Below are 25,170 nucleotides of genomic sequence, written 5' to 3'. Positions count from 1 at the left end.
AGTAGTTGTATTTTACATTCTACATTTTCTAGTACAAAAACTATTTCACTTAATTGTTTTGTTGCAAACTATTTTTTTTAGTTATATAATTGATTTTGTTAATTTTAGAACCACAATAAGAGATTAAACTCTTCTTTTAAATATTTACTATAATTATATATGGAAGATTTACGTTACATGTTATTTAAAACAATGTCTTGTGTCACAACTTAAATAATCCATATAATATGTAACAAAACTCCTCTAAAAAAATTACAAAAAAATATTCATATAAATTTAAAATATTTATTTATTATAAGATTTAATTAGAATATAATTTATATATTTAAAACTTTATCTTTTAATCTTTGTAGTTTTAATGCTTCATCTTATTCTTTATACATGTCATTTTTTGATTTTTCTTTAGTTTTTATCATCTATTCTTGTATAAGCTGAAAAGTAAGATTTATGAAATTATAAAAATTAAAAAACAAAAAAAATATACTTAGAAAGTAAAATGAAATATTTTTATCAATAGAAACTAAAAAATAAAATGTAAAGAATAAAAAGAATAATTAATTTTTTTATAAACCTAAATATCATTTACAATTAAGGTGTCGATTTCGAGTTTTTAAATTCGAAATAGAAATCCGAACAAGATTTTCCAATAAAAAATACTTCCTACTAAAAAACAATAATAAATTTAGAAAACTTAGTTACTATTTTAACCACACCACATTGGACTGTTTTTTATAGTCAAAAAGGAAAGTTCTATATTAATAATAATAATAATAAGTAGTTTATTTATTTATTCTTCTTACTTTATCCACTTTTTATTTATTTATAATATATAATCATGTATAATTAAAAAAAAACAAAATTTAAATATAATTATAATTATATATATATATATATATATATTATTCTTTAATGACAATTAAAATATTAATACATATTTAGACATCTATGAAGATAAAATAAAACTATAATTTTGGACGTATAAGAAAGTATAATTAAGTTGTATTATTTTCATTGAAAAAAGCAAAGCAAAGTGTAAAGAAAGCAGAAAAGCTGGTTCATCTCCACACGGCGTGGATGGTTGCCAAATAATTTTAGTTTTCTCGGAAACCAAAATATTAAAGACATCCCTTTTGTCAGACTCTTCTTTGCTCTTCTCCATTCCGCAAGATCTTCACTTCTCTTATTCACGCGCTTCTTTTGCTTTACTTAATCGCTTCCAGACCATCAAAATCCTTAAATCAATTCGCAATTGTTACGTTGAGTGAAGCATTTGAGTTCGTTTTCGATTTTCTGTGTTTTGCTGCTTTGGATTGTAAAAGTAAGCGTTCCGATTTTTGGTTTTTCTTTTTTTTTTTTTAATTTGTTTTTATCAGCGGTTCGTGTTTATGAAAATCGGAGGATCTGTTGGTGCAACTGTTGCAGCAGCATTTTTAGTTTTAAAATTTTGAATTTTTCATGTTTGAAGCATGGATGTGGTTTTGAAGTTTGAAAGGTGTTTGAGTGGCAGATCGGGAAGGTTTTAGGTTCGGTTAAATTGAAGGTTTAGCTTTATCAGATTGATGGTTTTGGATTTTACAGCTTAGGTGTTTGGATGAGGGTGAGAGTGTGAATGATAACTTTTAAGGGAGGAGCACAACACACCACAACACTAGAGAGTAGAGTCTGTGTCTTGAGCTATGGTCCCCTCCATTATGTTATGTATGTTTATGTGATATAGCCATTCAATGGGGCCTTGTTGAAAAGCTTCAGAGGCACTTTTGGTTGAAAAGGGAACCCTTCTTTATTTGAAAAAAAATTCTATCTATTTGTTTGCCCCGGCAATTGTTGTTGGTAACTAAGCTTGGTTGTGTTGTGGGCTTGTGGCAGAGCTGTTTCAGCGAAAATGTCTGTGACATCCAAGCTCCTTCCTGCTCTCCACTCTATCAAATCGTTGCCTCCTGAGTTCAAGCTTACTTCTGATCTAATGGATGACAGTGGAGAAGCGAAATCGAGAAGCGATGATGTGATTGGATCAGGTAGTCCAGAAAATGAAGTTCTGAATGGGGAGGTTTCTGAGGAGGCTCAGAACCGTGCTGGTGACATGGGTCTTTACGATGAGGACTTGGCATATAGCAGAAAAGGTGTATCCTTGGAAGACAGGTCATCAATTGCTGATGAAGACTTAGAATCTGTTCCTTTGCCCTTCCCATCAACTTCCATGTCCTCTAGGGAACGCAGGTGGAGTGATACAACACCTTATGCTACAAAAAAGGTACTTGTGGCTTCAACTTTCGATTTAATCTCATGTTGGAATTTATTTTTTGATTAGTTGAGATTACAACGGCACCAGAGTTCGAACTTTATATCCTATGCATACCACCCCAATTCTCTCACCTCATTTGGATTTTGAAAGTGCTTAAGCATATTTGTCATAATAACTTGATTGTCCTAGAAGAATGTTCAAGATGTTGATGTATTTCTCTAAAATCTTTGTATTTGGAAATTTGGACATTAAATTTTTTAATTTTGTCTGGGTTTGTGGTAGGTTGGTATTTATATCGTGTATTTTGGAAGTTCGGACATTAAATTTTTTAATTTTGTCTGGGTTTGTGGTAGGTTGTTATTTATAACGTTGTTTATTATTATTATTATTATTATTATTATTATTATTATTATTATTATTATTATTATTATTATTACATTGTCTTTTACAATTGCGTTCAGGAGCTTCAGAGTACCCATATCTTTGTGAAGTAATTTCTTTAGTATAGATGTACCTTTACCGCCACAGAGTGCGCTTGCAAAGTCATGAGTGTTGGCTCGCAACAATAGCAGAACATCTTACTGAAATTTGGGGTTAGTTTGTAAGAGATACTTTATATAGACTATCTAAGATGGAGAGACAATAATAGGAGAGTTCATATTCTGTAGTTCAAGTTTTGGTTGGGCCATGGGTGTAAGATTTGGAATTTTGGACCATGATCAAAATCAATTGAATTTTGAAATTACATCTTACAAAGGCAGGTCAAAAGGAAGGAATTAAAGATAGCGCTAGATATTGATCTAGGCGTCTAGCAGAGAACTGACAATCCATGGGTACCAGGAAACAAAAAAATCCTAATAACACACTAATCCTACTGGAGGCACCTTTATTTATAGTAAAACCTCTAAATAATTCCCTATGAAATCAAATCATATGAAGGTTCTATACAATAGTCTATAACTCAAAAGTATCGTTACTAAATTATTGTCTAATGCTAATTGTATCATTCTCTTCTCCCTTGTTATCATTGATTGGGAAAAAAGCAGTTTCAAAGTTTGGTTCATCAAGAGACAACTTGGCCAATTCAAGAAGTCTAACACAAACCTAGTCTCTCCTTTTTTTATACCCTTCATCTTTCATAGATGAAAGTTGAAGGTTGAAATGCACATAAACCAAATCTTCTACCCTTTTGGATCCATTTTATTTTTCTTCAAAGAATGAATAAAGGTGTATTTTCTGTGTATTTTGTTTCACTGAGGCATGCCATGTCTATCGGTGCTTTCACTAAATTAATTTTTTTTTTTCTCAAAACAGTGAATGGCATTCAAACAATTGAAGGCAATTTGAGTTATTGATGATTACTATATAGTTTAAAATTTGTTTTGTCTCTCCCTTACTGCTGAAGTTCACTATTTCAGAAGCTTCAGTCTTGGTTTCAACTTCCAAATGGGAATTGGGAGCTGGGGAAGATAATAAAAACTTCTGGAAATGAATCCATCATTTCACTCCCGGACGGGAAGGTAATATAAATTATAATATTTCTCAAGAGTGGTGCTCTCGTTTTTGACTTTACTAACTATGCTGTCTGCCCGCACTTGTTGGCCTAATTATAGGTTTTGAAAGTGAAAGAGGAAAGTTTAGTACCAGCAAATCCTGATATCCTTGATGGGGTGGATGACCTCATGCAACTTAGTTATTTAAACGAACCGTCAGTTTTGTACAACCTGCAATATAGATACAACCAAAACATGATTTATGTAAGTCTTATGTCTAAAGTTTTTCTAATCAATTTGTTTCTAGATCATAACTTCTAATGTCTTATGTGTATAACTATGTACAATTCAGACAAAAGCAGGGCCTGTTTTAGTTGCTATAAATCCCTTTAAGAAAGTTCCTCTATATGGTAATGATTATATTGAAGCCTACAAGCGTAAAGCAATTGAAAGCCCTCATGTATATGCAATAACAGACACAGCCATCCGAGAAATGATACGAGGTAACTTTTTATTTCCTTATATGTACATTTATGATTGAAGTTTTGGAGTTTAAAATCATTTCCATTTATTTGAAGCAAGAATTGCTTACTCTGACTCTTGCTCTGTTTTCCAGATGAAGTTAATCAATCCATAATTATAAGGTCAGTAATTTTTGTTGAATTCTTTTTTTTTGAGCAGCTGGTAAAACAAACTGACGCTATTTTTTTTCTTTTCCTTTTCTATAAGCTTCTGTAATTTTAACTTTTAAAATTACATCTATTGTATGAATACTGGTCTGAAGTTTCACTCTTATATTAAAATTGTGAACTGAAATTTGTCACATTAGTTGCATTTTTGTCTACAGTTCTTTTCTGGAGAATTAACCGGGTATATTCTTTTATAAAAGCTATTCTGAATCTTGGATTGATAATTTCCTGTTTCAAACTTAGAAAATGTGTGGGTAAACCTGTGCTCTCCTTTAGAAAATTCTCATTTAAATAGTATTGATACAATCTAATAACCTACAACTAGGCTAATTAATTACATAATTACAGCTATACAATCATGCAAGATATTTTGGTTTACAAAGACTAACACATTTGCTCAATTAATGATAAACTAGGAGTGCCCGTGCAGTGCATGGGACGATGTTGTCACGAAAATTATTTGAGCTTTTTTATAGTATAACAATTTCTAGAATGAGAATAAAATACCTGCACAATTAATTAAATGGAAACATTAATAATAGAATTTATGTTATAAAAAGTTGTGTTAGGTGTAAAATTTAGAAAATAAATGAATGTTATTAATAGGATTTATGTTATAAAATAGAAATGAAGAGTTTAGAAAAAAAAAAAAAAATTGGAAACACTATAGTGCAAAAATAATGTAGACAAACAAAAGAATAAACATTACAATTTATTTAGAAAAATACTAAATTAATCACTAAAGATTTATTTATATGAAATAAGTGTTCCAAAAATTAAAAAAAAAAAAGTTTTAAAAAAATTATTGAATATTTCAAAATTTTAAAATATTATTTTACTTATGCTTTATGATTATTAATTTTTATGTTATAATTCATTTGTCTAATTTTGATATTTCTTTTATGATTACAATGACATATATTTTTTTTCATCTTTTAGTAGCTTTACAATATACTTCATGTTAATATTGATAGTTTATTTTAAAATATTATAATATGATACTTGTATTAATATAATATTAGTATTAGTATTTAATTCTGAATATTTTTATATATAATATTAATTTATTACAATCTCTATAATTTTGTTTATAACTTTTTAATTATCATTTTTCTAGACTTGTGTTTTATTTTATTACATGATAAGAACAAAATATATTATAACATTTGTATTATAATTTATAAGAATGTTTATAATATTATGCAACAACTATTTTATTCAATTTTTTTGAGATATTGATTGTTATGTTATCGTGGTATTTAGTTTTCTTCCTGATGGCAATTGTTCTGTACACGGTATACCATGATCATATTTTTTTTTATTGACATTACTGTAAAATGATTTTCAGGCTTATATATACTATAGATAATCTGCCAACAAATATGCACAACTAAAGATAAATAATCTGCCAACAAATTTGCCCAATTAATGATAAATAATCTGCCAACAAATATGCACAAATAATGATAAATAATCTGCCAACAAATATGCACATGGGTGTGTTCGGAAAAACTGTGAAAAATTAGATTATCTCAATTATTGATTATATGTATAATTGATTATTGCTACAATCGATTATAAGCAAAATAAATTTTAGTTTGGTTAAATTTGTTGAAGAGTGATTGAGATATTAGATTTCATTTGAATACAACAAAAAAATCAGTTTTTATGTAGTAAATTAGCTTGAGAAGAAAACAAGTTTATCATCAGCTCCAAATTTTCAGATTCAAGAAAACAACTTTTTTTAAAAATAAGTTTGCAAATTTAAGCTGTTGTCCCAAACAATCAGCTTATTTCACAAACAACTTTTTTTTCTTCATTAAGACAGCTGAAATGGGTGGGAATAATATTTTCCAAACACACTATTAATGATAAATAATCTGCCTAATTTCATTGACACCCAGTAAGTTTTTCTGGACCAAGTAGGCCCCCAAATTTGTAGGGAACATGTAAAAAAGGAAATTTTTGTAAAAATATTTCCAACTCTTTAGCAACAATTAACTACCATGTCAGTTAGCAATGATTAAAGAGTGGTTAATAAGTAACCACTTGAGTAGTTAATTGTTTTATTTCCATTTTTTTAATCTTCATTTATCCCAAAAGTTTATCTGTCCATATTAAATAATATTCTAGTTTCCATGTAGAAAGAGAAGAAAACAAAAAGAAACAAGTGATGAGAACCTAACAATCCCTAGTTGTTCATAGATTGAATTTGACATTTATGGCATTCTCTCTTATTTTTCTTTTAACCTCTTGGTTTTCCTTAATTGTTTGTTGTGTTTGAATTGGACCTATAATAATGGTTATCATGTACATAATCAGTGGTGAGAGTGGAGCAGGGAAGACTGAGACAGCAAAAATAGCAATGCAGTACTTGGCTGCCCTTGGTGGTGGAAGTGGAATAGAGTATGAGATTTTAAAGACTAATCCAATACTAGAAGCCTTTGGTAATGCAAAAACATTGAGAAATGACAACTCAAGTCGTTTTGTAAGAATCCTGACTGATGTTATTAATTCTTGAAGTTGCCACTCTTTTGAACTGCTGATACACTCCCTCATTTTCAGTCACAAACAGTAAATATATGTGAATGTGTGTAGTATTATTCTAGTATGATAATGATAAAAGAGAGCATGGATAATCCTCAGAAGATAAAAATTCCCCCCAAAACCTAAGCTTCATGCAGAGACACTCTTTTGGCACGATTTAACAGAATGAATTCATACCCCATCCCTATCAGTTTTTCCCCTATAAATACCTCACCTCAATTCTATCTCCTACATGTCTAACTGGTTAGCACTCTCCCACATCCTTCACTTACTTCTGCCCCTTCTGTTTGGCCAAATACCTCTAGCACTTTTTACTCTTTCCCATACTTATACCGAGGCCAATTACCTACTTTGGTTGTTGATGTTTAATCCATTTAGTAATGTGGGTTGCTGACAGTTTCTAGTTGTGATTCTCTTATATTAACCTGTGATCCCATATTCTTTTGATGCTAAAAGTTCTCATAATTTGGTTGAATGTGTGACAGGGAAAGCTCATTGAGATTCACTTCAGTGAAACCGGAAAAATCTCTGGTGCAAATATTCAAACATGTAAGTTTTATTCTATTTAATGGTAGAAACCATGTGTTCTTGCTCCCACCAAAAGTTTGCAACTAACCAGAAAGTTAAATGTTTGCATCTGTGTTGAAACTACGTGATGCTCCTGGCACGACCGTAAACAGTTTTGCTTGAAAAGGTAATCATTCTTTTCCAGAGCTAATTTTTGTCATGCATCAACTATCCCAAAAGCCTAATATCTTAAGTGGAGGCACATGAATGATTTTATATTACATTTCTAACTGTTTTATGTAGATTGTGTTCATGACTTCATGTTATTGTTACATCAGTTGGCACTAATTTTATTTGGTATGTGAACAGTCTAGAGTAGTTCAATGCAATGAAGGGGAAAGATCGTATCATATATTTTATCAGCTATGTGCTGGTGCACCTCCATCTCTCAGGGGTAATTACTGGCTTATAACCTACTATTTCACTTCTGCCAGTATATTTGTTACATATTATGGATAATTGTTTTGTGACTTTAGTCTCTATATTGTCATTGGAGAAATCATGTATTTCTTTGGGGCTCATGCAACTAGCTTTTATGAACTCTGAAAATCTTCTAATTGCCTGCAATGGCAGATTTTAGTTACTATAAGGCTAACATCATTCGAAGCCCAAAAAAGTTCTCTTTTGCCATTAATTTGTTTGATAAGAATCATTTTATAATAAACTCTTTTACCACCAAACACAAACAGTACCTAGTTCCCTATTGCTTAATTGTTAATTCAATAACTTTTATGTTTTCAATTAGGGGTTATGATCTCTTAGTTATGAGAATACTGATAATGTAAACTAACAAATTAATCAAAATACTTGGAAATTAGAACATAGCTTTACATAAGCTTTGTATACTCGTGTTTGTTTACTCTGTAACATTTCAAGTTCCGTGTTCTTGTTTTTATTTGACTTTCTATTTCATTGTCTGTTTCATTTATAATTCAGGGAAGCTAAACCTACAAAATGCAGAAGACTATAAATATCTGAGGCAGAGCAATTGCTATTCAATTACTGGTGTTAACGATGCAGAAGAATTTCGCACAGTCATGGTACACTATCTTTGTAGTTTAAAGATGATCTGCCTCCATACACTCTTAATGATTTCTCTTGCTTCTGCCTGATCCATTTTGAAATGATAGTTTAACACAAATATGAAAATACTATTGCCGACTTCCAGGAAGCTCTTGATGTTGTCCACATTAGTAAAGAAGACCAGGAGAACGTATTTGCTATGCTTGCTGCAGTACTATGGTTAGGAAACATATCATTTGATGTGATTGATAATGAAAATCATGTTCAAGCCGTAGAAGATGAGGGTAAGATATTTCCAGAGCCTTTACTGAACACATCTACACTATAGCACTTTTGAAATGCAACAGGCTGCAGACTACAACAGGAACACCTGTTTTGACATTAGTAACTATGGATATTTTGGTGCAATTTACTGCATGCAAATTTAAATCTTATTCGTTTATGTTCTGAAATGCTTAAACTTATTCAAATCAGAGTACCAATAATGATAAATTGAAGTGTCAAGATCCAATTTTTCTAAAATATTACTTATCCCAGTTTTTAAGGATTTATAAACTAATCACTTTAATATGTGGAGAGAGGTAAAAGAAAAAGTGGGATAAAAAGAGATAAGCAGTGGGAATGACAATAATAATAAAGTTCTATCCCTCTAAGTATTAGAAAAAACCTAAGTCCTATGTCGATTAGAGATTAGATAAACAAAGAGTATATAGGTGAGGGGCAACTCTCACTTGCTATCAATTATAACTAAAACTAGAGTAGTTTTACTAGCTGTAACTTCTCCTGCACTGAGGCTTCTACTATAAAATATAAATACCCTGGCGTGTACAGCTCAGTGTCAATTGTAATTCTCACTTTTCAGTAATAACAAACATTTATTTTCTCTCTGTTTTCAATGTGGTATTAGAGCTATCATAAGTCCAATCTAAAAAGACCATCAACCATTTATACACGCACCAAGTCCAATGGTACTGGGCATGAGGGAGTGTATTGGAAAAAATCTAAGTCTCGCTTATCCTAGATCATTAAAAGATTCCGTACCATTTATCTATGCACCAAGCAGTATAGTATTAGGTGTGAGGAGAGTGTATTGGAAAAAGTCCAAGTCCCACATTGCCTAGAGATAAAGCAAACAAAGAGTATATAAGTGAGGGATAATCCTTATGTTAAAAGTCGATTTTGTAGAGTTGAGTTAAATTCAAATCCACAATCTAAGACTATATGAGTTTAGCTGCCAGAAATGATCACCACCTTGGGGCTTATTGAAAACCTTATTTTCAGAAAACCATTTAGAGCAAGGTGTTGTAATGGTTTTACCCATCATTTTCTTAGCTCTTCCCTCTAACCTCTAATCTCATTAGCATAATTTGCTAATTACTAACATTTTCCGTTCCAAAAAAAAAAAAAAACCTTCCATATCAGTGGAGTCTATTGGTCTTCTCGTCCATGTTATTTGTATGCTTCTCCTGTATGCAAGGTTGTCAATCTCGAGAGTTTACGTAATCTCGTGGAGGCTCCGTAAACTCGTATCGTAAACTCGTCTCGTAAACTCGTAAGAGATTACTCAATAATAAATAAATAAATAAATAAATAAAAATAACATAATAATTGAACATTTTAACTCCCAAATAGCAAATTACATTAATAATAAATGTTCTTAACACAAATTTAAGATCAAAAGTTGACACAAATGGCAAAACACAAGTTCTTAAAAATAGACAAATAAAAAACTAAGACATCACATGAGTAATATCTTCAAATATCCATGTCTAATCCTCTAATAATATCATCTCCAACTCCAAGGTCTTCATCATCATTTCCATCATCACCATCAACATTTTCCTCGGATGAATGTTCACTAAGATCATCATCAAAAACCAATTTGTCAAGATGAAATTCATCCAAAGTTGGATTACTTGAGCTTGAACCTCCACCATCCAATTGCACATTAACACCATCACCTCCACCTTCACCTTCACCTTGAGGTTGCTCAACATCAACATTCTCTTCACCACCATCAACATTGTCTCTTTCTTCAACTATCCATTCATCATCTGATTGAATATCATCAAATGGAAGAGTAATTGCTTTTCTTATTACTTTACTTTTTAACTTCAAGTTGTACATCACATACACCAAGTCATTCATCTTTTTTTGATGCAAGCGGTTTCTCCTTTTTGTATGAACCTAAAAAATAATATACAAAAATATTATGATCAATTGATCATTTAATTTAAGTCTAAAACTAAAGAAATAAAATTGAAAAACCATAAAAAGGTCATGAACTTCAATTACCATTTCAAATGAGCTCCAATTACGCTCACATCCAGAAGAACTACAAGTCAAGCTTAAAACACGAATGGCAAACCTTTTCAATTCTGGACAATGATCCCCAAACATCTCCCACCATTCTGCAGGAAGCATTTCCTTCCTGCATTCCTTTGCATCATCTAAGCCAAAAAGCCCTCTAGCATAATGAAACTCAAGAAACTGCATATTAATTTTTTTTCTTGTTGCAGGATCCTTTACCAATCTTTTCATACAATCTAACAACCCATGCTTCACCTCATGATCATCATTTCTAAAATTAGCTTCATAATGTAATTGAGGATTAAGATAATACCCAGCAGCATGCAAAGGCCTATGAAGTTGACTATCCCACCTCTTATCAATAATTTCCCATATAGGTTCATAGCTACACAAATACCAAATGTAGTATATTAGAAATAAATCAAATAACTACACATAAATAACCTAATTAAATTTTAAATGAAACAAACTTTAGAATTCTTACCTTTTTTTTACATTATTAAAGTTGCTCCGAATTCTTTCTTTTGCACAATCCATCTCCTCATATATAAAACCCATGGCGGGTTTTATATCAGAATCCACCAATCGAAGGACTACCATAAGAGGGGCAGCAGCTTTGAGACAAATGGTTACATTCTTCCAATATCGACTATCTAAAATTGTATTTTCAATTTTTCTTCCCTCTTGTGAAGTTCCAAACTTACTTTCCTTCCACTCTTCAGAGCTAAACATGGTCATCAATGATGGTTTCATTTCATGGAGACAAGACAAAGTCAAATAAGCTGTTGCAAATCTAGTCATGCCAGGCCTAATCAAATCTCTTCCTTTTGTAAACTTTTTTAGCATGCTAATGAGCATGCTTCTACCATATATGTAGGTAGTGATCCTCCTCCCCTTCTTTATAGTAGTTTGATGAACCTTCAGGTGTTTCTCAAAATCCTCAAATATCAAATCAATGCAATGGGCAGCACATGGGGTCCAATACAAGTTTTGTCGAGTCCTCATCAACAATTCTCCTGCTGCCTTGTAATTTGCAGCATTATCAGTAACCACTTGCACTACATTTTCTTCTCCAACATATGTCACTACATCATCCAACATCTTAAAAACTTTGTCAGTAGTTTTTGAGATATCAGAAGTATCCAATGAATATAAAAATACAGTCCCTTTTGGACTATTCACCAAAAAATTACAAATAGATCTCCTTTTTCTGTCTGTCCACCCATCAGACATAATTGAGCAGCCAGTTCTCTTCCACTCCTCCTTATATTCTTCAAGTAATGCATCGGTGTTCTGGACTGCTTGTTTCAAGAGCTTCTCTCTAATATCATGGTAGGATGGAGGTTTATAGCCAATCCCATATTTTCCAATCATCTCACACATTTTTGCAAATGCTGGATTTTTAATAACATTGAATGGAATGGCACTTGTGTAAAAAAATTCAGCAACTTGAGCATCAACTTCTTCTTTATATCCCTTTTTCATCATTTGATTTATAGTTGCTTGAACTCCTCCTCCACTACCAGTAAGAACTTTTCCTTTTCCTTTGCACCACAACTTCCTTTGATTATTTGTCTCCAAGGCCACCCCCTGACTTTGTTGTTCCTCAACTTCTTCTTCATCAATACTATTCAATCTTCTTTTCTTCAATGATGCCTCTTTAGCCTCCACAACAACTTTTAACATAAGTAACTTAATTTCTTCGGGCACTGAAGCACAAGGCTCTGAATCTTCTCTAGTCCCTGCAAGATGATGCTTGAATCTAGAAATTCCTCCACTCACAATCTTTGAGCAATAATTACATTTCACTTTTCTTGCATTGCCCTGAACATCTGTCCCATGCTTCCACCCAATATCTGACCTGTTTCCTGGGGCATTTTTATTTCTAGCAACAGAAGAGGCTGCTGATCCACTACCACTACCAGAATTTGATCCACTCCCAGACATGATTATAGTAGAAATTACTATAGACAGAATCAGAAATGATAGTCGGACGGAGTTGCGCAATCAGAAATGATTATAGTAGAAATTAACAATGATTCAATGAATCACAAAAAAAAGTAAAAATGTAAAATTTAAAAACCTGTGTCGCGGGCGCGAAGGAGTCGCGCGGACCAGGTGATGCGCTCGCGGAGGAGTCGCGCGGAGAGGAGAGGAGACGCGCCGGAGGTGAGGCGCGCCGGAGGAGGTGAGACGCGCCGGAGGAGTCGCGCGGAGAGGAGGTGAGGCGCACGGAGGCGGTGAGACGCACGGACGAGGTGTGGCGCACGGAGGAGGTGAGGCGCACGGAGGAGGTGAGACGCGCCGGAGGAGTCGCGCGGGGAGGAGGTGTCGCGCGGAGAGGAGGTGTCGCGCGGAGAGGAGGTGTCGCGCAGAGGAGTTCCACGAAGGAGGTGAGGCGCGCAGAGGAGTTCCGCGAAGGAGGTGAGGCGCGCGGACGCTCGGAGGAGGTGAGGCGCGCGGACGCTCGGAGGAGGTGAGGCGTGGGTTGATGATCTGAAGAGCCGTGGAGGTGAGGCGTGGGTTTTGTGCCCTAACACAAAAAAACACAAAACGTGCGTTTTGTGTAAGTGGAAAAAAAAATGGTGAACTCTTAAAAACGGAGGTAGTCTCGCGAGTTCACCGAGATTGCTCCGAGTTCACCGAGATTGCTCCGAGTTCACTAAAAAACGAGTTTACCTCCGAGTTGTACAGGTAAGCTCTGGTAAACTCGTAAACTCGTACGAGTTTACGAGTTATCACTAGAGATTGACAACCATGCCTGTATGTAATTGGTAGAAGGCTGTATGGAGGGGGTATATACGTCTATGAATAATAGAAATATATGTGTGTATGTCTGGTCAAATTCAAAGTAAGGGAGGTTGCTTAGTAATTTCCAAAACTAGAGGGGAATGCTCTATAATTAGTACAAATGAAAAGAATACAAAGAATGACTGAAATGGTCATATGACAAGCAGGAAAAATGGACTTTATAAGGTTAAAATATGAAACAAAGGGTTTACTTTGATTGGTATGTACAAAAATAAATTTATATATACAAGTTTCAGACAAAAAATGGAAGAGATATTGTGATCTATCCTCAATTTGACATTTTATCTTCAAACACAACAAAATTAGCATCATTCATAAATAATTTATACAAATATATTATAAATTTCATTTTTCATTTCACACTTGTTAGTATTTTTTTTAATGTATATTTCAAGTAATCTTAGTATGTGTTTAATTACATTTATTTAAGAGCTGTGTTTTTATTTTAAGAGAATTTTAAAAGATAAATGGTTATTTGTTTAAATTTATGTTGAGTCAAGCATATTAATAATTAGTATTTTTTATTTTCTAATTTATTTTTATTTTATGTAAAGATTATAAATTTTAAATATTTAAGAATTTAATTAAAGTATTGGTAATGTAAAAGAATTTACATTGTTATCTGGCCACATGTTGATTTTTATAATAATTACTTTAAACTCATTCATGAAATATTGTTTGATTGACAGTTTTTTATATATATATTTTTTATAAATTATACTCTCATTTTAAATATCCAGTCCAAAATTTATATTTATAATGTTACAAATAACATTTGTTTGATATTACAATTATGTCCTATTAGCTATTAAATATGAATGAATCCATCAAATTAGAACACCAAATAATATACTATTGAACATGTAAATCAACTTGCATAGGATTGTTCTAATTGACCTAGTGATTTTGAGTTTGAGTTTTGGGTATGTTGCTATATTAAATACTTGGAGAGAGAGCTTTGTCATCCATATTAGTCCTATCTGTCTCAAACAAAATTGTTTCCAGTAAATAATACATGTGGTCTAAAGCAAAAAATAACTACTAATAATATTTCAAATTGGAATCAAGTTGAGTCACCAATTTATGTACTTTATATTAAGTTATAGTGTATGAAAGAAAGTAGTAAATAATCACACGTTTATCATTGTTCAAACTGCTATAAATGATGTAAAAGTATATATACAACATGCCACCATGGTGAAAGAATTGCACTTGATACTCTAGTGAAAATGCACCATGCCACCATGAATTAAAGGGCTCAGAATCTGCAAAACTATACTAACCTTTGTGTTTCTAAATAATCATAATAAGTTGATTAGCTTATAAAGTATAAGATTAGTTTATGTAAATATATTTTTGGATAGGTAGAAAAAAAAGAAGAAGCAGCTTTTGTGTGTCAGACTGCTGTTTCTAGTTTATAGGGAGAATTGTCTCTACGGAAAATAAGACATGTTTTGAAAAGGGAAACCATTGTGTATGGAAGTGGGATACTTTTATATTGGAGTTATAGATTCCTCATTATCTCTTAGGAATGGTTTCCCTTTCACATTTTGTTTCCCAAATTAGTTAGGATTATGATTAATATAAATAAGGGTTAGTGTTATAGGTTTTATGAACATATTATTGAACACACCAAGATATCAACATATTGACATACATCGTAGTTAATATCAATTTGGTGTTTCGTTATCTTTTGTGTCTCTTCCTCTCTCTATACCGATTAGATTTCCTAGTAAGGGAGAAAAGAGTGTTGAGACAGAAAAGTGCATTATTATTTAAAGATTTGAATTACACCGATAATACAAGAGTATATAAAGGAAAAATTCAAGTGTTCAGTTGTTACTGAACCATAACAGAAATGTAAAAGATTAAGAGCTTTTGAATACAAATTAGAAGTGCTTTTAAGAGCTTCTCTATTGGAAATAAAGAGTATTTTTCAGTAGAGAAGTTTTCAAAAGCGCTTTTAAAATTATATTCAATTAGACTCTAACAAATAAAGGAAAATAATTCAATACAGCAGGCTCAGAACAAGAGCCTGCATACCCACTCCTATTTCATTAAAAACGTTATTCTAAAAATTCCTATAACCCCATACCTATATCAATAAGATATTGTTGCACTATCAATTTGATATCTTACTTTTTAGAGTCTCTATTTTCTCATTTCTTCCTGACCTAAAATCATATGATTTTAATGTAGTATCAGAGAGTCAACTCTTATTCTTGTAAATAATATTTGAATTTCAGCACAAGATAAGGTGGATTTCTTCATTATCCATGCTTCTAGCCTGAAGAGTTATGCATGAGGGAGTATGTTAGATATAAGTTATAAAGCAACCCCTGATCCTTTTGTTACCTTACATCTTAAGGTTTTAGGAGGATTGGTCCTTCACACTGAACTTACAATTTAAAAATCTTGAAATTGTGACTTGTTTTCATTTTCATCTGATCACTTTTATTTGCATGTGGTGTGTTTGATGTCTAATTTTTGGTACATGTGTTTCAAACATGTTTTAGATGCTTTCACGTGTTTCAAGTTATTCAATTCCTTATTTAAACATAAATATTTTTCTGGCTTCATAAAGGTCTGTTCCATGTAGCCAAGTTAATTGGCTGTGACATTGAAGATCTCAAGTTGACTCTATCAACTCGCAAAATGAAAGTCGGTAATGATAATATAGTCCAGAAGTTGACACTATCACAGGTAAAATGACCACTATGTTAAAATTTACATTGGTCTAAAATTATGAATGGAAAACTTGCAACTTCATATTAACTATAAATCTTGGGAGTTGGGAACATGAGGGTTTACTGCATTCCTCAGTGGGCATATGCCTATTTGTTTAATGTTATTTGAAGGAAAAAGAAATAAAAAGAAGGTTGTTGGTGATGAACATTATCTTGTTTTATTTTTCTTCTTGGGAATTCTATTTTAAATGCGGGCAATTCATGCTTACACGGGGCCATTAGTCTTGTTATGATGAAGAACATTGATTACTCGAAACATTTTGAAGATCATGTTTAGGGTCTTGGTATGATGATTGCTCCCGACTCCTGTGCATTTGCACCACTTTGTAAATAGTGATTTCATTCTAGAGTCTGTAGGTTCAATATCTTGAATGATTTGGAAATTAGCTGTTTATACTTAACAAAAGATAAGAAAAAGGATAATGTCTACTTCTGAGAGACTAAATACTGAACTGCATACCGTCAAATATATTCTTTGGGGGTTGAGGGTATATTTGATGTCAAGACACCACATAAATCATAATGCTCAACAGATTGATTTGACCACCTTTGATTTGTAAGGTGCATGATGACATGGGATCTTTCTTTCTCAATATCTTAAATAGCACCTTTTTTTTGTCTTGCAGGGAATTGATGCAAGAGATGCTTTGGCAAAGTCAATATATGCATGTCTGTTTGATTGGTTGGTCGAACAGATAAATAAATCACTTGCTGTTGGCAAAAGACGTACTGGCAGATCAATCAGTATTCTAGATATCTATGGATTTGAATCATTCAATGTGTGTTTATATTAAACCTTATCTACCTCCTTTATATTTATGATTTATCTCACCATCCCGTTTGCATATTAAAATATTTTGGCTCTATTAATGCTATGCTGCAGAGGAACAGTTTTGAGCAGTTCTGCATAAATTATGCAAATGAGAGATTACAGCAACACTTCAATCGTCATTTATTCAAGTTAGAACAGGAGGTATGGATTCTACAGAGTCTGAATGCTTAAACAAGTATTAAATGTCCTTGTATCTTAAATTAAAGAAAATATTGAATACCTCTGAAACCTAAATATCTGCTTATGCTCGATGATTGTTTTCAGGAATATATTCAAGATGGCATTGACTGGGCTAAAGTTGAATTTGAAGACAACCAAGACTGCCTTAATCTTTTTGAGAAGGTACAAAATTTCTTTATTCCCACCTGACCCGTTTTCTGCATAATTTCTAGTGTGTTTGTTAATTGAATGATTTCAGTGGGAAAATGTTAGCTAATCGGTTAAGCCCTAGTAGGATTTGTAGTGCTTATATACCCGATGTGATTTTTGTCTTTTTGTCATGTATGTTTCAACATTATACAGTGTAAAAGAAACACAACTTTGGGTTTCCAAAGGGGGAGAAATATGATTATTTTTCATTCATTGGTTTTTAATAAGCTCTATCTATTTATTCTGAAGCTTGATTGAAAATTCCTTTATGTCAAATAGATAACTATTGATTGGTAAATTTGTGACAAATTGGTAAAGGAGTTCTTAGATGACTGTATCATTGTATTAATTATTCTGTAATTATAAATACACGTACTTTATAGATACCCCATTGCCAAAACCTAATATGGTATCAATATTCAATTGTCTGAGCCATTTTTTGAGCCAACAGAAGCCTCTTTATTTTTTTCTGCTAGAACAGTGCTAGCACCTTCCTTGGCCTGTTTCTCCTTTACAGTTGCGCCCTTTCCAGTGTGACCCCATGACCAGGAGTGCCCTTCTTGTTGTTGCAACTACACTTTTATTGCTTGCTGTTGATATTCTGACTTTCATGATTAGAAATTAGGATTTTTTGTGACTTAAACTTAACTTCTGATATATTTGCAGAGGCCACTGGGTTTATTATCCCTGTTAGATGAAGAGTCCACTTTCCCAAACGGCACAGATTTAACATTTGCTAACAAGCTTAAACAGCATTTGAATTTAAATCCGTGTTTCAAAGGAGAAAGAGACCAAGCCTTTACTGTACACCATTATGCCGGGCAGGTATTAATCTGATCATGTTCTACTGGAATTAGAAATGCTAGCGAGTAGTAACTTACTCCTTGATGCACACTTGTCAACACTCTCTACTATAGGTTGAAATTCACACGTAGTCCTGTTCCAACTTAATGGGTCCCACTAGAATGACAATGTCAACCAATATTAAAGAATGTGTTAAAGAGTAGGTTGTTAGCATTCCTCTTAATATATTGGTTCATATCTCTATCCAAATCCAAATTGATTGTTAATTGCCATAGGATTTAAAATCTGTTGAATATTTAGTATTTACAGTGGCATTCAATTTGACTTATGCTATGATCTTTATAATGTGACATGACTAGGTTTTAAGGAGGATATTAGTAGAAAGACACAAGACACTATTCCACCAAATTTGAATAGCCATTGCTTTTATCAAAATTTCACACTTAATATTTATGAACTCCCAAATGTTATCTTTGTCCTTAGAGAAGAGGGCTACTCATTTCTTAATTCTTATTAGTAATAATTTGCTCACCTGACCTGACTGTTTGATAGTTCTACTTTTTCCTCCACTCAGGTAACCTATGATACAACTGGATTTCTGGAGAAGAACAGGGACCTATTGCACTTGGATTCCATCCAACTTCTATCCTCTTGCTCATGTCCTCTTCCTCAGATATTTGCATCTCATATGCTCACTCAGTCTGATAAACTGGTAGTTGGTCCCTTGCACAAGTCAGGCGGGGCAGATTCCCAAAAGCTAAGTGTTGCAACAAAATTCAAGGTACATGAGCTTAATCATAAAGTGGTACAAAACTTCATTTATAACAAAGGGATCCAACTGGTGTGATCTGCAAGTATATTGGATTGCAAAATGTAATATAGAGATGGGTATCATTCACACGAGGATTGTAACTCAAATACCAAGTTCACAAATGGATCGCCATTCAAACTAACTAACAAAATCAGAAGAGTATCCACCAAGTGAGAAACTAAAATTACCAATGAACAATGAGATAATTCACAAAAACAAGTGAAGTTCCAAAAACAGGGTAAAATTCACTGTAGGGTCCAATTCATCTCAATCTTACCTCATGCAATCAATCCCGTTCTTAATTCAGATTTCAATTCCCAATTGATGATCAAATTCACAAAATTAGTTCAATTCCAATTACTTGGTAATTATAACTATTCCTTGATCAGAAGTCCTAATTCCTTAGGTGAGTTCAATTGAAACATGCATTAGCTTTAGGAATTCATAACATCACATATCAATCAAGCGTAATCCTTTGATAATCAATTAGTGTTGTTTACTTCAGATTCGAACAATTCCTCAATTTCAATTCTGAAAAAATTCCTAAAATCTCTATGAATGGCCAAAATGAGAAACAAAGCAAACAATCAAATTGAATGTGAAAAACTGTAGATTGGAATGGGAAGAATCTGATTACATGGGTTCAACATCAAATTGGGAATCCTCTTTCCTTAAACCTAAGAATTTAGCAAAAATAGAAAAAGGAGAAAAATTAAGAGAAGAGAAGTGGAAACCCAAGACATGAAATTGTGGTAAAATTTCTTATTTCGTTAAGGTCTCAGCCCCAAAATCAGAGAGAATGAGTCTCTAGATTCCTGTCCAAAAAAATGACAAAGGGGCCATAATTTGGTTGAGACATTATAGGCACTAGGTATGTACACTGATACAACTGTAACTAAACTTCATGATTCATGATTGTTGTGTACACAGTGAAGAAAAGGCGTGTTAATGCTATTACTCCAATGTTTACCTTTATTTAATTGGGACATGCAGACAACAAATAATCATTGTCTACACAGGTAAATCCTTTAGAAACAACTCCATCGTGGGCACATAAGATTATTGGTGTGCTCATGCTATTGCTCCAAGATGGAAAATAAGCTGCCACTTCTAAATATCAATGAGCTTATTACTGATGTGGCCTCTCAACCAAGACATTTCAAAATATTTCTCTTAATTGTTATAAATGAATAATAATTAATTAATGCTGCATGTTTTACTGAATGAACAGTGCTTGTAACATGGTTTAACTGAAGTTAGATACAAATATTGTAATTTTGTAGGAGGAAAAATGTAAGTGGGGTGGGGAATAGAATAAAAATTCCAGTGTATTATTAAACCTTGTCTTATCTGAAAGGTGGATAAATGAACTTTCCCCTCTACTATGAAAGGTGCATAAATATTCCCTTTTAGAGGTAAATACCACGCTTTAGTTGATATTAAAATGATTTCCTTTGTTGGTTTCCAGGGCCAATTGTTCCAACTGATGCAACGATTAGAGAGCACTACACCACATTTTATTCGCTGCGTTAAACCCAATAATCTTCAATCACCTGAATCATATGAGCAAGGGCTTGTATTGCAACAGCTGAGATGCTGTGGGGTTCTGGAAGTAGTTAGAATATCGAGATCAGGCTTTCCAACAAGAATGACTCATCAAAAGTTTGCCAGAAGGTATAATAACAGAAAGAAACTGATGATTTATATCCTTTCAATTACTATCACCTTCCACATTCCTTTTGCCTGGTGTTTTTGCATGTGTCTAACCTTGTTCTTATCGGCTTGGGTGGTTGAATCAGATATGGCTTTCTCCTCCTTGATAATGTTGCATCTCAGGATCCACTTAGTGTTTCAGTTGCAATTCTTCATCAGTTTAATATTTTGCCCGAGATGTATCAAGTTGGCTACACAAAACTATTTTTCCGAACAGGGCAGGTAATATATGTTCATTTTTTGAATTTTTATAGAATTTTTTTTGCTTACATCCCCCAAAATCTTTCATTATCTCCATGTACTTTTTAAACTAAGAAGTTTTGAGCTTTAGTTATTTGGGATTAGGATGAATTAGAATTTCTAGTTTTTAATTCTATTTATATCTGCTATTGGTTTCCTTTATGAAAGGTGCAGGAGCATAAATTATTTTTATTTTTAAAGATATTCCAATTTTGGTGCTTTTACAACATTACAGATTGGTGTGCTTGAAGATACTAGAAATCGTACCCTCCACGGCATTTTACGTGTCCAAAGTTGTTTCAGGGGTTACCAAGCTCGTCGATCTCTGAAGGAGCTTCAAGGAGGCATCACTGCTTTGCAGTCATGTATATCTTTTTCCACAACCTTATTTGTTCCTTCAACCTTATATATTTTCTGCAGAAAAGTATAACAAAATGGAAACATCTTACCCATTCATGCAGTTATTAGGGGAGACAAAACCAGAAAGGCATATTCAGCTTTACTTAAGAGGCATAGAGCTGCTGTTATTATACAGAAGCGGATGAAAGCAGTATTTGCAAGAAACAGAATGAGGACTATTAGTGACGCTGCAATAGTCATACAAGCAGGTAATATTTTATACTTTATCAATTCTATGATTATATGATACCAATTTTTTGTTATATGAAATATAGATGTTCAAATTAAAGACTGAAAACCATTTTTTTTCTTCAAGATGACGGGCCCCTATTTATGTCTTCTTTAGACAGATGAATTAACATTCTACTTAATTTATGCAAATCAACGATGAATACAAGTTAGCATAGATGTTGCACCAAGTATTTTTCATTCTAAATTCTTAAAGTTTACTGTATGAATGCAGCACAAGATAAGTATACATAAAAAGTGCTAATGTGGACACCTGCCTTTTCAATGGTGTATTGTCAATAAATCTTCACAATTTTATTTGAGCTACGCTACCTTTTGCAGTTATTCGTGGTTGGTTGGTCAGAAGATGCTCTGGAGATTTTGGATTTTTGAAATCTGGAGACACGAAGGTATTCTCTTTCGCATGGTTTCCAAACTTTAATATCTGGCCACTTTTGCCTTTATATCAGTTCTTATATTCTGCTTGTAAAGACGCCATATTTTTGTGATACTTACAATCGTGAACTCCAAAACAGATGAAAGAGTCAGATGAGGTTCTGGTTAAGTCATCTTTCCTGGCTGAATTACAGCGACGGGTACTCAGGGCAGAAGCTGCCCTTAGAGAGAAAGAAGAGGAAAATGACATCCTTCATCAACGTCTCCAACAATATGAGAGCAGATGGTCTGAGTATGAATTGAAGATGAAATCCATGGAAGAAGTGTGGCAGAAACAAATGAGATCCCTACAATCTAGCCTCTCCATTGCAAAGAAGAGCCTTGCTATTGATGATTCTGAAAGAAATTCAGATGCATCTGTTAATGCAAGTGATGAGCGGGATCATAGCTGGGATGTTAGTGGTAATCACAAGCGCCAAGAAAGCAATGGGCCAAGATCAACAAGTGCTGGTTTAAGTGTTATAAGTCGGCTGGCCGAAGAATTCGAGCATAGGAGTCAAGTATTTGGTGATGATGCCAAGTTTTTGGTTGAGGTAAAATCTGGTCAGGCAGAAGCAAGTTTGAACCCAGATCAAGAGCTTAGAAGGTTAAAACAAATGTTTGAAGCTTGGAAAAAGGATTATGGGGCAAGACTGCGGGAAACAAAGGTCATTTTAAATAAACTTGGAAGTGAAGATGGCGCACTTGAGAAAATGAAGAAAAAGTGGTGGGGAAGACGGAACAGTACAAGGATAAATTGATTTTTTTTCAAAATTTTAATTTCTTTTATTTTATTTTTTGGGTTCGGCTTTGGTCTATGCTGTTGTTTCAAGAGCATTGCCAACTATATATCCGAAAGTGAGGAAAATAGTATAGGAAAGATAAAAAAAATTAGTAGTGATAGGAAGAGTTGAAGGATGAATGAATTTACTGTAGTTGGGTTAGTTGTTGCTAGCCGCTTTTCTTTATTAGTTATTTCTGCATGAATTGTTAAGTAAGATGTATACTACAAACCTTAGTGATTCCATGCTTTTTCTGGTATGTTAATTGCCTGTCAAATTTGTTGCGGAGGCCCAAAATGTAATATAAAGTATGCAAATTGTTGGCCTTGCAAAAATCGTTGTAAAATACTGATATTTATAGAAATTTAAAAATTGATATTCATGTGAATGTTGAGAACCCGTTGCTTGCTGAACTGAAATGTTTATCTATGTTGGCTTTGATGCGTTGGGGATAATGTAAACAAAATAGTTGGTTATTTTCTATATCATTGTAGTATTTAAGGATATTTGAAAATCTTTGTATTTATGACTATATAATATAACCAGTGTGTAATTCAAATGTACTCTTCATCTTCAATGGTCTCGGTTTTCTTTTCCTTCTTAAAATGGTATTATACTTGATAGCTAGTGAGAACAAAGGCAAACATGTCATCGAATGTGTACAATGTAATCTGATGATGATAGAGAGCAATAGTTATTTTCACTACTAGAATTTATCACTAAAAGTTCACAAGAAAACTATAAAGAAAGAAGATAAATATAAATTCATTTCTATTGATGTTCATAAGTTAAAAGAAATACAAATTTATAACTTATTAATTATTATGGATGATTGTACAAGAGACATCATCTTATTGTAGAAAATTAAAATAAAAAACATTAAAATATAAATACAACAATATTTAAACTACATCTTATAAAATCTTTTAACTATTTAATTTATTTTTTGGGTCTCTCTAGATTCACTCTAATAAAATCTTTTAACCATTTAATTTATGTTTTGGTTCTATCTAGATTCACTCTATCATTATCATATTGTTCTCAATGGTGTGATGCATGATAATAGTTACACGGATAGACAGATAGAAGGAGAGATGTGGGATTGTTGAAAAAAAGTTGTTAATTGTAGAAAAATTAAACGGTGGCTAGGTGGAGGGGATTGCCCGGGAGGATAACTAAATGAATAAAAAAGTGTGTACGTGGGTTCTTGGTGGGGAGTGCATACATATTGTTTTATTTGAGAAGATTTGAGATTTCAAAGGATATTGATCTCACTCTTGTATTTTGTAACTATCCATATGTGACGTCCATTGTGCACAGATCCTAGCTGATTTTGTGAATGAGTTGCACCCAATTGGATAGTTCGATTCATGTCAATGGGTCTTCTAATTGTTGAGGAAGGGCCCAACAGTTTAGTCCTTAACTTTAAGCAATCACTTTGTATTGTCTTCAAGGCTTCCAACAATCAGACCGGAAACGAAGCTCTGCGGCTGTTCTTCAGTTGGCAAACAAAATGAGTTAAGTCGTTTACCAGAGTGATTCGTAGGTAGCATCTGAACAAGTTAACAACACCATGCATTTATTACTTCTCTTTATTTGCAACCTATTACCTAACAGGGTAATCAAAGATAGAAGTTCAAAGATCTATGTCACTACGATTAGTATAAATAGAGTTACGTAGACACAATTCATGCATTTGTATAAATAGAGTTACGTAGAACAAATTCATGCATTTATTGTTTCTTTTTATTACTATCATTCAAAATCTTATTTGAACGTCGAAAGTGTCTCCACATATATTTCACACTTTTGGAGATATTGACAACTGAAAACTTGTTTGGATTTTAAGTTCATCTCAGGAAATTACTTAAGTACTCTTGAGTAAGTATAGAAAATATAATTTTACTTTTTCCAAAAATTACTTTTAAAAAATATATTTCTAAATTCTAGAAATTACTTTACAGTAATAATAAGAAAAATTATTTTACAGTAATAATAAAAAAAATGTTATTTCTAATTGATCATTCATCCTAAAATCAACTAGTGGTATCTTTTAAATCAAAACAATAACTTTTTAGTTGACAAAAATTAGGATTTAAAGAATAATAAAAATACGTGAATTTCTTGA

The 25,170-nt window shown here is 32.8% G+C and overlaps 1 protein-coding gene and 1 non-coding gene across 2 annotated transcripts; one reads left to right on the top strand and one right to left on the bottom strand.

Annotated features, from left to right (window-relative positions):
- The first annotated feature begins 1,014 nt into the window (after positions 1-1,014).
- On the top strand, positions 1,015-23,430 carry LOC109818633 (myosin-1). The gene is made up of 24 exons (XM_020384163.3): positions 1,015-1,318; positions 1,867-2,251; positions 3,661-3,762; positions 3,856-3,999; positions 4,088-4,238; positions 4,352-4,379; positions 6,747-6,912; positions 7,457-7,520; positions 7,652-7,665; positions 7,848-7,932; positions 8,475-8,578; positions 8,707-8,845; positions 16,267-16,385; positions 17,056-17,208; positions 17,313-17,402; positions 17,526-17,603; positions 18,297-18,455; positions 19,009-19,215; positions 20,714-20,919; positions 21,045-21,180; positions 21,434-21,563; positions 21,660-21,806; positions 22,168-22,235; positions 22,362-23,430. The coding sequence occupies exons 2-24, from the start codon at positions 1,883-1,885 to the stop codon at positions 23,019-23,021; spliced, it is 3,519 nt and encodes a 1,172-aa protein (XP_020239752.1). The 5' UTR covers positions 1,015-1,318; positions 1,867-1,882; the 3' UTR covers positions 23,022-23,430.
- Positions 11,108-13,662, bottom strand: LOC109807828 (uncharacterized). Its single transcript, XR_014430675.1, has one exon. It is a non-coding gene; the product is annotated as an uncharacterized LOC109807828 (transcript).
- Positions 23,431-25,170: the final 1,740 nt, after the last annotated feature.

This window comes from Cajanus cajan, chromosome 11 (assembly GCF_000230855.2).
Source record: "Cajanus cajan strain Asha chromosome 11, NIPB_CcT2T_4, whole genome shotgun sequence".
Classification (NCBI taxonomy): domain Eukaryota; kingdom Viridiplantae; phylum Streptophyta; class Magnoliopsida; order Fabales; family Fabaceae; genus Cajanus; species Cajanus cajan.
The sequence above is the reverse complement of the archived record's forward strand: the minus strand, read 5'-3'. Positions and strand labels throughout refer to the sequence as shown.